The sequence below is a fragment of the Xiphophorus maculatus genome, chromosome 13, assembly GCF_002775205.1.
Source record: "Xiphophorus maculatus strain JP 163 A chromosome 13, X_maculatus-5.0-male, whole genome shotgun sequence".
NCBI classification, from domain to species: domain Eukaryota; kingdom Metazoa; phylum Chordata; class Actinopteri; order Cyprinodontiformes; family Poeciliidae; genus Xiphophorus; species Xiphophorus maculatus.
This window is the reverse complement of record NC_036455.1, coordinates 14017398-14031372: the sequence shown is the minus strand read 5'-3', so window position 1 is coordinate 14031372 and position 13975 is coordinate 14017398. Positions and strand designations below refer to the sequence as shown.

The 13975-nt window shown below is 41.1% G+C and overlaps 1 protein-coding gene across 1 annotated transcript in view; it reads right to left on the bottom strand.

Moving 5' to 3' along the window:
* nedd9 (neural precursor cell expressed, developmentally down-regulated 9) overlaps positions 1-13539 on the bottom strand; it is a 31230-nt gene extending 17691 nt beyond the window's left edge. Inside the window, exons 1-2 of the mRNA XM_005802857.2 lie at positions 13453-13539; positions 13327-13352 (exon numbers count right to left, since the gene is read on the bottom strand). Of these exons, the coding sequence (XP_005802914.1) occupies positions 13327-13338 (12 nt within the window). The 5' untranslated portion in view covers positions 13339-13352; positions 13453-13539. The remainder of the gene's footprint in view (positions 1-13326; positions 13353-13452) is intronic.
* Positions 13540-13975: the final 436 nt, after the last annotated feature.

Genomic DNA, 13975 nt, shown 5'->3' with positions numbered 1-13975 from the left:
CTGAGCACACCGGATCATTCTGAACACACGGCAGAAAAATATCCCCAGATTATGTTGCAAAAAATCCCTGTGGTAGGGAAGTTCTTAAAGTTGTCTGAAGGAGGAAGTCTGGACAAAAACCGACATGAACCAGACATAAAGCAGTCTTTACTAATAGTTTTTTCTCAAATCTGTCACATAAAAATTTTTAACGTGACAGATTAAACACCCAATGCCAGACCTGAGAGGTGCAACGTCACACAGATCATCGAGTTTCCTGTCAAGTAACCGGGTGATGGCACTAATATTTTTCTGTTTAAGCTGCACCCATTGAATGCAAAGCTGCAAGTCGACTCCTGTAAGTCAACAGGATGCAGTCTGTCAAACCTACAGGTTCTCTGTGCAGGACACTCACAGCAGAAATTAAATCAAGTAATCCACAGACAGAAGAAGAGCCTTCATTATGCCTCTGCAGCTCTGTAACTCGCTGCCAGTATCACTAACACCATGCACACAGACTGAAACCGAAGCAGAAACAGAGCTAAAAAAACACCATTGTGATTGATGTACTCCTGAGATGAAAGCTAGTAGGAGGGAAGGTGTAAAAGAAACTTCGACCCATCACCCGCCTTGTCAGCCGCAACAATCTGCTCATCTTCTTTAGTTAAACATGCAGTAGATGTTAAACCCAAAGGTGTTAAAGCCAAGACCATCTCTAACCACTCAGTTTACACCACTGTGAGTTTTTGTAACTTTGTTTGTTTTTATGCAGATGACACCGTTTTAATTCTTTCTGGGGTTAAATTCACCAAATTTCTTGGCCAAAGTTCAATTTCTTGTCGGTTCTGGAACTTTTCTTTGTGCATTGAAAACATAAAACCCCAAAATACAAACAAACCAAAGATAAAATGATATTTAAAAAAAAAAGTAAACCAGGAGTCTATATCCACGAATGCCACACGATAAAGGACTTTTAATATTTTCTAAACAGGCAGAAGGTGAACTAGCCCACACATGATTCTCACATTCTTTACTCAGTGGAATATTACTGCAAAGGTAGTGCCAGTTTTCCACCGATTTTAAGTAAGAACCAGCTCTAAACTTGCACTGGAAGCAGTTCTTTGGACAAATCCCATTAGCTATTTTAGATATGATCAGTAATTTTACCCCTTAGGAAATCTGACATCAGGAATGAAGAGTATAAGCAAAAGTTTTTTATGCCTTTTTACATGTTGAAGAGGAGTCTTTACTCTGGAGACGTTACAAGCAAATCTTCCAAAAAACCTTTCAAACTCCAATTAAGTTATTCCTGAAGCCACAAATAACAGATTCTAATTCAGTAAACCAAAAATAGTGTTTCACAAGAACTTTACAACTGTGCAGATACCAGCAGGGATGTAAACACTGAGTTTCTGAGTTTGTTGGGAGCAGTGATGATTACAGAATCAAACAGCTGTGGGGAGGAAGGGAAGGACCTGCGGTAATGCTCCTTTATAAGACTTCGAATGCAGAAAGATTTTCAACATCGCCCCCTGCACTCCCAAAGCCCTCAGTAGGTAGTCAGCTGAGTCCTGAGCAGTTTATTGTTCAGGTGAACACCCAGGCATTGATAAGAGTCTAGTCTTAATGTCCACCATAAGCATATCAACAGAATCTGAAAGTCATATTTGCAAGATTTAGGGGAAAACCTCAAGTAAGCACCTGAAATATCCATTACATTTAACCTTTTTAGGTCTTTGTAATTCTGCTTGGTAAGTAATCCCAGTAAATGTTCTAGTTTTGGACTGAAAATTAGTAACTGCCTCCCCAAAGTCCACATAAAAGGCCCTCATAAAGCTCAAGAACTACACATCCAGACCACAGGAAGGAAAATGCAGTAAGTATGGATACAGTAGAGTATTCATTGGCAAACTGGCAGAACTAAAGTCGTCTCAGTCTCTGGTGAACACCTTCATTATCTTTGCCCCACAGTGTCAGAAGTTTCTGATGAATTTCTGAACCTCTGTGACGTCGTTCAGACCAGCCAGTTTCGTTTTGAGTTTATAGAAAAACTCGCCCACCAAAACGTAGGACCTCATCAGTTGTGATGAGTCTGGAGACCGCAGAGATCCCAAAGGAAATAGTCTGACACATTTTCACAGCTTCTCACTGCGGCTCTTTTTTTGATTAGGGAGGTAAACAGAACAGACGACGTCACTTGATGAATCATCGTCATTTTTATAGCATCTCTGCAGATGGTGAACGGTGGATTTCAAAGATGATATCTGAGGCTTGGTGTGAAGCAGTAAACATGACCTTTAACTGGTCTGAACTGGTTGTTGGCTGTAAAAACAACAGATCTGTCTGAAGATCTATCGATCTGAGCTGCTACGCTAACAAACCTGTTTGGGTTTGAGTCCAGATGTGCAAATCAGAACCGAGTAAACAAGCCAATGTTTGCAAGGTCCTAACAGTGTGTAGATCTTCATCTAAGGAAGCCCAAACTGTTGGTGACAAACCAAACTAGAGCACCTAATGGGTCAACTACAGGGCTAGAGGCATCCAGATCAGGATTAATCTTATGGTTTTTCAAATATTTGACAAATCTAACAAACAATGGCTCAGTGGTTCTGTTTTGGAGAAACGAATGGCAAGAAGAAGAGGAAATAAGAGGATAGGGTACAACCTGGACAGGTCGTCAGTCCACCTGGAGAAAACCCACCCATATAAACTCCATGCAGAAAGACCCAGGCTGAGCAGCCGCTGGATAAACAGAAAATGAATCTACCCATGTAGAAATGACTGGAGAGGAAACCAGCACACCTGTCTGCTTTTTAAGATTTTAAGTTTGTCGGACAATTTTCAGAACCTGAGAGACCCAACACACGACAGTAAAATATTGTAGGAATTACAGATTTGGTCCTACAGTTGCAACACAGCACTCATGAACCACTTTCAACTTTATTCATCATGTCTCCATAGCAACCATTAGACTCCTCTTTGGTCTCCTACCATCACGAAAACAAACAGACGGACTTTGCTGAACTGGAACTGGGAGGTATGGTCCTTTCTGATTGGTCAAGTTTATAGTAAAATCAGAAGAGTGGCAGGATGTAGAGTTCAGACGTGTTTGAGGAAATTAATCCAAGTGAAAGAGAAATGACACCTCCCTCCTTTAGTACAGGAAGAAATGGACCTGGCTCTGATCCGATGTCTGCGTCAACACGGTGCTGCTGTGTTCTGATTGGCTGCCAGCTCTGCTTGAACTTTTCCAGAAATAAAGGAGAGCCGTTACGTAATGAACCCCACCTTTTTCTTTCAGTAAGCGTTCTGGGTGGTTTCCTCTCATCAGGATGAAGGCGGCTTTGGCTGAAGATTTCTCCAAACACACAACCCAGGTTCCCATGGCAATCAGCACTCTTCTGTTTTGAGCCCAAACAAACAACCTGCTCCTAAAAGCGGCGGTCCGTTCTGCCAAGAGGGCGAGGGGTGCGTCGGCGGGATGGAACGGGCCGCACCGCTGCAGCACGTGTCCCGCCGGTGGTTCACACACTCTCATCTGGCCTCGTTTCTGCGCCTTAATATAGAACATAATTATAATAATGACGGTAATGAGGAACTGATGACTTTTCCGAGCCGCTCCTCGGAGTGAGGCCTGCTGCGGGTGAGAGCCGGTTCAGATAAATGGGCCGTGTGAAGGTTCTGGTCGGGCAGGCTCTTGGGAAGCTGTTCCGAGCTCGGACCATTTTCGTAACCGACTGCCATGTGTTAACATCTTTACACCACAGAGGCTTTAGAGGGGACGTGACACAATACAGCCAATATCGCCTTACGCAACCAACCATAAATCAATACAGCACAAAGAGTCGCAACCGACTGTAAACAAGCAATGCTTTATCTCTGAGGGCAGAGCAAAGTTTCTGGCTACCTGGTCTCAGATCACACAGGCTCTGGAAGCTCCACCAGAATGAGGTTTTATCAAGCCTCTGTCATCAGGTTCAGTTATTTAAATTTAAATAATGAGACATTATTCTACAGAATATCATCTGAAAGCTCGTTGGCACCCGATCAGCCTCTTCACCGTGTTGTTCATAACGCCGGCACGCCCAGAGCTCTGCAGCATTGAGTTAAAACCACAGAAATCTGAACATCAGTGGAAGTTTTAGTTCATTCAGCAGTTTTAAGCCTCTGACTGCAAAAGAACTGTGAGTGGACAGATCATCATCAGCAGTGACTCAATTATTATCTGGCTTGTTTTTATAAATTAGACTGACTTTCATCAAGAGTGCCCCAGATATATCCAAAAGCTTTTTGTGCAATAAATCCAGCATAAATGTTCATGCAGCATTCACGATGCTCTAAAAAATCTAACAAGATTTTCTTCAGGAGTTCTAAAACATTAGAGATTAAATTAATTAATCGTCTCTCGCATGCGGATGTTGCTTGTGCGTCAGATTTATGGGCATACCAGAAATATGTGAATATGAAGGTTTAAAATGTCACAAAAAAAGGCAAAATAGTTTTGTTTCCATCTACTGGTACTGTAAATGTAAAGTGTATTTTCATCAGATGTTGATGTGTGGCGGTAACAAACAGGAAGTAGAGTTTGCCAACTAACATGGAGAAAGAGTCCTGCCCTCCAACTGGAAGTTTGGACTTTGAAAATTCTCAGAGTTTGATGCCTCTGGTAAGGCACTGAGCCACCAGTGAATGGGAGCGTTTGCTACGTTAGAACTTATTCAGCAAATGTGTTTCCACCCCTGTTATCACATTAACTCTTTTTCATAAAAGCTAAAAACCATCTCAAGCGAGCATAAAAATGTCTTTTGCTAAATTGAAAAAGTTAATTTGAATTTTGTGACTTTTTCTAATGCGATACTTCAAAATGCACATTAAAAAAACGATAAGAATGGATATAAATCTGAATCGGGTGTTATCAATGCCTTTCTGCCAAATGGTGCAAACAGTAGCGCTGCTCCCTGTTTCATGTTCTCTCTGTGCATGCAGGGGTTCTCTGTGGGTAATCCAGCTTCCTCCCACACTTCAAAAACACAACTGATCGTTTAACTGGTCGGTCTAAATTACCCTTAAGGACTAGTGGGTATAGATGATGACGGATAGCAATCTGCATGAGTAAAACCCCAGAAATAGAAATATTCTGTTTGATATTTACAACAAGTAATAAATAGATGATAACTTCAAACCTTCTGGGGTAAAGATTAAATATCAGCTCCTGCAGAAGGAAGCGCTTGCTGCTCAGAGGAAATCACTTCAATGTTGATCTTTACGTCACTTTTGGCCTTTCGGGCGTTTAAACTGGAGAAGAGAGAAAACTCCTGTCAGTGTGAGCATAAAAAGCCGCCTTTGTCCCCAGAGTAAACATGTCTGGGCCCCGCTGGCTGCAGAGGAAACCTCCACGCCCTGCAGTGTCAGAGCGGCAGGTCCGCAACAGGATGTGAAGCCGAGCCACAAACTCATCGCTGCAGCGTAATCATGACGAGAGGAGGGAGTTTCCCTGGCAACAAGGCAACATATGCAGCTGTAACCTGTATGTTCAGGAGCCAAGTCATGACGTGGGTAAACTCTGTCCCACATCTTCACCCACTTTACTTTGAATCACTTATTTACATCCAGCCTCCTGCCTTTAAACAGGCAGCAGCAGCTTTTAGCTCAGTTCAGCTTAAAATCTTCACCAGAAAACTGCTTCAGTCTCTCCAGATGTTTTCATCTGCAGCAGGAAAACCTGAAATACGAAATTTAGTCTGAAAATATCTCCATGTTTAGCATTTATCCAGATTCTGCTCCCACTGTAGATTATCATGAGTATCAACACATGAGCTAATTAGGCTGTGCTGGGTTTTCTAATATCTTACTAAATATAACAGCAATTAAACATGAAAATCTGTTCTAAATTACAGCTTCAGACTTTAAAAGGCCCGATAGAGCAGCAGTTTACGCAATTCCATACAATCGTCTCCAAAAACCAGAAAGTCAACAAATCAGGAGAAAATCTGAGTCAAAAATAAACTACAAACCAAAGAGCTCAGAGGACAGACGAAGAAAATGCACTTTGCTTCGTTTTCTGGTCATTCTTCTGTTGGTTTGGACTTTTTCACACCAAACATATATCAGCTTTTATATGCAGTCGGATGTTTTCTATTCACCTTAAGGAATTTGTCATTGAGACATGTTTATTATGCATAAGCGGGTGGACATTTCAGGGCCACTGATTTTTTTCTCTTTTTTAAAATTTATCACAAAATTCCGGTAATATGTGATATTTCTAAAGCAAAAAAAAACATTGCAATATCTTGGATTTTAGTGGCCAGCTGTCATCGCTAACCTCCGCGGATACCAGGGCCCCAGAGCGGTATGTTGCCCAATAAAAGGACAAAAATATTAAAAATAATAACCTACGTTCAGAACACGTGCCTAATCTCACTAAATTTATCATTAAATGGTCATACTAAAGGAAGAATTTCTGTTTGTTCTTTTTGTAAAATGTTTTGAAATTCTCTGTTGTTGCTGAATTCAGGTTTTCAAATGGGAACAACTTTCAGATGTATGGTTTTATAAAAAGTCCCTCTGATGGGTTCCTGCTGTCAGTCTGGAGCCGTTAAGCTCCTGATGAAACAGGATGTTTGCTTTGCTGCAACTCCTTCAATCACAGGAAACAATCCAGGCTCAGCAGGTTCTTCTTCTTCTTCCTCTCATTTTGTGTTTTTCTGCAGATTTTACAGCCACATAAACTCCAATGTAGTTTTCCCTCCTCGCCCTGCAGCTCTTCCTGCAAACAGACCGGACTCCTCTCCGTCTCTCTAAGCTGTCATTAGGTCCCGAGGAAACAACGATTCATCCTGGGACTCCAGCGGGAAGACATTAAATCTGCGACAGACGTCTGTCCTGAAGTGATTTACAGCTTGGATGATGATCTGAGAGCCTCCCTGCAGGATTATTTCCCAGCTTCGCGGCGATGCCAGGCGAGGTTGCGCCTCAGCATCGTGGTAACCCTTGGAGACCAACAGTAATCCCCGTGGGGGGGCATTAGCTGACATGTGAAATATGTTGAGTGGTATCTCCGCGGGGCCACATTGGATGGTTTAGCATACAGGAATACCCAATGAGCCGGAGATTCACTGCAGTGTCCCTCTGATTTCACGCTACGCAGAGATGTCAGAGACACAAAGACGAGTCGCCGAGACCGCCAAGTCCGTCTGGGATGAATCCCTCAACATTCCCACTTTTATCAGGACAACAAGCAACCGGCTCTGTAATCACTCAGAGGGAGTTCAGGGTGTTTGACATGAGACGCATGAAAAACCAGAGGGATCTGGGTCAATATCTGAAGCTGGACAGAAAACATTTAAAACTATATCTACAACTTTTAGGAGACGCATAAAATTAAAACTACAAGTAAATGCGTTGTTGGTTCCTTTACAGAGTTAAGCCTGGTTCACTTCCCACAAGATTTTAAAATTATTGGCCGATTTTCAAAACCTGACAGGCGATAAAAGATTATCTCTTTGATCAAATCCTGGATAAACAGAAAAATGAAACTACTCGTGAATAACTGGAGAGGAAACCTGCACACCGGTCAACTTTTTAAGATTTTAAAATCATCGGTCGATTTTCAAAACCTATGAGAACCGACACACGGTGATAAAATATTGGTTCTACAGTTGCAGCACAGCACAAACCGATTTTACTCGCTGACATTAGATGTCAGGCGGGAAATCTCGCAGAACTTTGAGACCAAATGTGAGTTCAGAGAAATAAATATGACCAACCAGAAAGAAGCAATGGTGATAGTTTGTAGACAATCTTTAACAGAGAACAAAACGATACAAAGACTTCTCCAACATCCTCCAGACTTTCTGCTTCACCCTGGCAGCTGCTTTGTCTTCTGTATTTGGGATCCACTCCATGTTTCCATCACATTCTACAATTCAACACGTTGAATATTCCAGATTTTAGGAGGGAGCGGTCCCAACGTTATTCCAAAAGTACCGGATAGCTCTGAGCACATAGCAGGAATGTCCACTACGAAATCTTTAGAGCCATCTGGATAATCAGAGCGTTCTTAAGATTGCCGGACAGGGAAAACCTTGTGAAATTGGTTTCAGTAGGTTTGATTCCAACTGAAAATGAAGCTTCAAAGCTGGTTGAGCAAAAACCATCTGATTCCGATGCCTGGTCAATCTTTTGGTGCATTTCTGGTATAAAAAAAAAAAAAAAAAAAAAACTTCTTATGAAAGCTTTAGACCCGTTTTGGTCCGGTATCAGTGCCTACAACTCAACAGAACCTGACTGTTGACCTAACACACCTGTGTTATCATCCTTGCTTTTCTGTAGCTGAATGATGCAGCTTGAAGGAAAATGGGTCAAACAGCAGCAGGAAACACGACTGATTAACCGGCAGGCAAACCGCTTTTCAGCATTATTCTGTTCATATGTAGTCAGAAAAATGACATTTTAGTCCAATCCTGCTCAGGTGTCAATAATGACACCAAACCTTCCTTCCAGGCTCCTTTAAACCGATCAGAACTGCTAAACCCTTTTCTGCTGCTTTCGTCACTGATACAGGAGCTGAGATGCATCTTGGCCACATTACAGGTTGGATTATTTAGTGTGAAACTGTTGGTTTGGAGGGTCGACCTCTGGTTTCCTCTGAGCTGAAAACAAGCGTCTCATTCAGGAACCACTGCTCCGACACGTAAACACTGAAGCAGACAGGAGCAGAAAAGAAACGGCTCGTTAACAATGTAAAGGGGGGCACCTTGAAACAATCGGTGCATCTTCTGAACCAGCCTCCCATGAACCATCGCCTGGAATGCTCTTATTCTCCCAGGGAGCTCCTCGACCTCCCACCCCAACCCCCTTTTTCATTTCTGCAGCCCCTTTCAGCACCTCCTCCTCCTCCTCGCTCTCAGAACAATGTCAACGCTCCTCCAGCTATGTTGGCCCACTGCCTGAAGTCTGAACCCAAGAAACTCAGAGGGAAACACTGAGTTTGGGTTCGCCTAATCGCTCCTCCTGGCTGTGACTGTGCAGCTATTTCTGCAACACTTACATCATCTGCAGAGAATGAGAAGGTTCCAGGGAAGCCAGATCTCAACATCACCATGTTCAAACTGAACATGGTGATGTTCAGTTTGACCTGAGCATCACAGCAGCAGAAACACTCTCAAAATCTGGGTTTCATGTGGTGTTTGGGTGTTTTCAGTGATAAGTGTATTGTGACCTTTCAGCTGCCATGTTTTCATCATTTTAAGCATATTTTGAAGTATTGCTTCAAGGTTGATGGAAATGGCAAAATACAAAATAGTTTTCTCAATTTCGCAAAAACGTTTTTGCAAAACTTCAAAATCCAAACCTCCAGTTTGTAGGGGAGGGCTCTCCCCTACAAAAAAGTAAAAGTTTGCAACCTTTACTTCCTGATTATTGCAGCCATATATGGCCATCAGCATTGTTGCTGCATTGTTTTCATTAATTATTGGCAATGAAATAATCATTGACAATTATTTCAAAAATTGATTAATCATGATTTGTAGTTTCATCCCAAGAAAATACAGCTTAGGAAGCTAAAATACCAAGACAGAATGCTAACTGAAACACTATTGGCTGATGTTTGGAAACATCCAATCCTGGAGTGCCTTTCGTTATGCTTCACACTGATTCGCTGAACCCGAAGATAAGGAAGACTGTAGATGTTAGCTTCTGTGGTAGTGCTAAGATGGCTTCCACTGCACGTATTAATAAATATTAAGGTGTATTTGGTGTTTTAATTGTTAAAATAGGCAGAAGTGTTTTTAGGAGTTTCAACTATTCACAGATTTTAGCAATTCATGCATGCATGGATGGATGGAGTTAAACATAAAGAACATAAAGGATAAAGTTGTGAACTCCCATCTTATCTCATTTCATTTCTTAATTTCTTATTCTGGATGGTTTTTTACCCATGTTCATCTTTAATGTTTCAGCTGGTTTATGGTTTTATTTCTAATAAACTCCTGAAGTTTCTGTGAATGATCTTCTGTTTGTGTCGCTGCGGATCAGTCCGGATGGACGTAGGAAATTCTGACCCTCTTTAGCTGATCTGGGACCAGCTGGAACCGAATAATCCTGCTGTGACGCCTGAGTGGCCGAGTCCAAATGTCGCCGCCCTACTGGACTCCTCTGGTGATGCGGTGTGACGGGAACGTGTTTATTGTCAGCACAGGGTGTTCTTCGGCTTCCACTGATAAGTCTCCCTGTTTACCATGACCACTGTCACCATGGAGACGCTCACACCCAAACCATCCTCCTCCTCCTGCTGGCCTGTGATTAAGGTGCAGGCAACAGGGCCGTGACTCAGCAGGACCGGGACGATGGTTCTGGATCCAATAACCCAGAGAGGAAACCTTGAAGCTCCTGGTGTTTGATATGAAGCTCAGCTGGCCTCTGATTGGTTAAAAATGTCTGGATAAAAACGTGGAAACCTGCAGTACCAATATCAGGGCTGTTCAAAGTGTGGCCTGTGGGCCTTATGAGACCCACAAATGGTGCAAGTTTGGTCCTCCAGCACAGGAAGTTGATGGAGATGGATCAGTTTTTACTGACCAATTGTTGAAGTGGAAAATGTTCAGTAGAAAATTAAGATTTCATCTTTTATCTCCTTCATGTTTTGGCTTTCATTTTAGTTTTGCAGTAAATACAACCACAAACATCCAGCGGTTCTGACTGAAACCAGACCTGAGACCCGTTTATTAAGCTACGATGATCATAGGAAGCTTTTTCACAGAAAGACTGACCCACTTCCTGTTCTTGTTTGTCTCAATTCAGTTTTATCTATGTTTCAGTAATATCTATGTAATGGAAAATACATTTCGTGCCTTCTTTTAATAATCGTCTTAAAGTGCTGCTCACATCCCTTTTTTACAAAAATATATTTTGATTATTTGTTTTTCTCTAGTGGAAACCAGAAATTAACAGTATAATTATTATTTGAATTTCTAATTTTAAATCCATTTTGGCAGCTCTGACAGCTCCAGCAGCTTGCTAAAGGCTATGAACTGCAAAAACAGAGAACTTCCTGTTATGCAAACACCAAAGATGTATAAACTAAGACAAGTGGATGATGAAGATGATCAGGACAACATCTTCATCATCCGCGTTTCATAACAGAAAAATGGCCGACGTGCATCGACTGCGGCCATCTTCTGGGCCCGCCTGCTTCAGTTGCAGTGGTTTGTTTAAACCAGAACAAAGTTTAACTCTGATCAGATAATAAGGATCCGGTGCAGGAGGTTGAGCTGAGCTCTTCTGTAATGAACCGTAAAGAACCTTTCATCCACTTTCCTACCATTATATGCACCGATAAATCGGCCCAGATTTCCTTAATTTGGGAGACTGGCGATCAGCCGATACTTGCATGTGAAACTGATCTTATCTGCCTCCACAAAGGTCTTAAAATCAGTCGCTGTGACCCGCCCACCAGGCCACGTCTGCACTTTGTAGTTATTTAGTAAAGAATTGTAAAAACTGCAGATTTTCTCACTGCACTGGATTAACACCTTTCACCCTGATACAAAACCCAGATACTGGAATCAGATTCGCTGAAGAGAAATATCAACATTTCTCCATAAAACATGGTCACAAACCCCTGACCAATCACAGCACACCTCCCAGAGCTCTGTACTGGAGGGAACGGCGTACCTTGGCTCCGCCCCTTTACGACGTTCCTGAAGTTCTAATGTCAAGCCGGGAATTTTGTAAAAAAAACCTAAAATGAGTCCAAATGTTTTCCTTCAACAAAGATTGATCCAGTTAAATCTATCTCTTTCGTTTTTGTAGTTTCCTCCTTGTTTTGGTGCTTTCCACGTAGCCGTACGTTCCAGTACCGTCTCCATGGCAACGTCTGAACATCCCACCTTGCAACAAAATGGAGGCCGGCAGCCAGCAGACTTTTTATGTTTTTAAATAGACTCTGAATCATAGTAAATAAGAATTGTGATTCTTATGTGATTCTTATTTTTTCTCCCCTAATATGTTGCGATTTTTCTGGGTTCCGGTCGAAATCAGGACCGACGCCTCAGGTGTTTTACAGATCTGTGATCAGCTGCCTGGCCTTTACACTATTCTGTTTTAAACTGTTTGTAGGGTGAGAGAAATCAGTAATTACAAACAGAATGTGGATCATTTCTAACAACTGTGAGAGTAGCATGACAAGCTAACCACAAGCTACGCTATTTTAAATGGTGATTTCATAGATTTTAATCAGCTACACCTGCAGGCGATCCTCACTGTTGGTAATATTTAGGTAGACCAAACCTATTTATATCTTCAAACAAATTTGCTTTTCATTTTCAATCTTTCATCTATTTACACGGAAATGTCATCATAATTCAAGTTTTTTGTGTAATGTGATCACAAATATCAAAACAGATCAATACTTTTCCCTTAAAGAACAAAGGAAGGCCAAGACGTTTCTACAGTTAATAGAAACTTTAATAAGTCGGACAGTATTTTTACAAAATGTGTCCAGAACAAGTTTTTATGATAGGCAAAAGTTTAAAACATAATTATCCGTTAAGATGAAGAACTGTTACATTAATATAACACCTGTTACATTAATATATATATATATTCATATATAACAGGTGTTATATTAATGTAATGTAAATTTACATTAAATTCAGGTAAATTAAATACATTTTAAAAAATTTAAATTTAGTCTGGATTTTAGAAACAAAAAATAATAATAAAGCTATTACAGCTATTGATGAAAGTCATTAATAATTATTAAACTGTTGAGAGTGTAGAAAACAGCTGCCATTACTGTAGTTTTTCAGTTTTATATTGTCTGCAGTGATCTTTGTGTTTTTCTTCCACCAAAGATCTAGAAGTAAGCATCAGTTTGAGTTCACTAATTTAAAAAAAAAAAAACATTTTTCTGCCTCTGCTGCAGTTTACTGAGGTTCTGGATGGCGTCACATATATTTCCAGGCTTTAACTCTCATCATCCAGCCCACATGATTATAGGTTCGTTCCTGCAGCTGGCCACGCCAAAGTAAAACCTGAGTCCAGGCCCGGACTGTGCTCCAGTTTCTAGTTTTTAACGTGGGGGCCCTGGTGGCTTCAGCTCCAACTGGGGGGAGTTTTTTCATACTTGCGCCTCTGGTAGCAGCAAATTTAAACCTGCGCTCTGAACCACATCAGCTACAGTTTGAAAAACTGTCATCATTTCCTTTGTGAAGTTACTCATTTGTTTTAAAAAAATCTGTTCGTATTTTAAAGGTTTGGGACTTTAAAAATCAAAACTCAAGCAGAAACTCAGCAGAAATGTTTCTGACAGAAGCGGCGGCAGAAAGTAACCAATCGCGTACTTACTTTATATTTCATCCTGCTTCTTATCGCTGCAAATCCCAAACAAAAATCACAAATATCCGGTTTAAGACGATCAACAGCGACTCGTGTAAAAGACAGCAGACCAGAGGAAGTTCGTCTTTCAATTACCGATCCATCCGGAGCCACATCCACGGAGAAACACGCAGAAATTGGTCCGAGAGGCGCAGCACAGCTTTCTGCTCCGCTCCGACCGACTGTTACTCCACACCGACTGGCTGTGGCGCTCCGCTGCTCACACGGCCGCTGATTGGTCAGCGTGACATTCTGATCCCGCCCACTACTCCGATACGCTACAAATATGACGTCACCCTAAAGTAAGTCAGTAAAATTAACAAAATAAAAGCTCACAGTAAAATCCACCGTATAAATCGCTTTATTTGGAAAAAAAATAGGCATATTTTGTGAATAAAAAATGTTGGAAACATAAAAGATTATACTAAAGAAAAATAAAGATGAATTATGGTTTATATTGTAAATTAATTTTAAAAAATGTATAAAAATGTTAATTTAAATTTTTTTTGCTACTTTTTATTCATTGATATTAATAATCTTTGTATTTTACACATATCCAGAACAGAGTAACACTTAATAAATTAGAATATTATTGGAAAGTTTGTTTAGCACGTTAAGT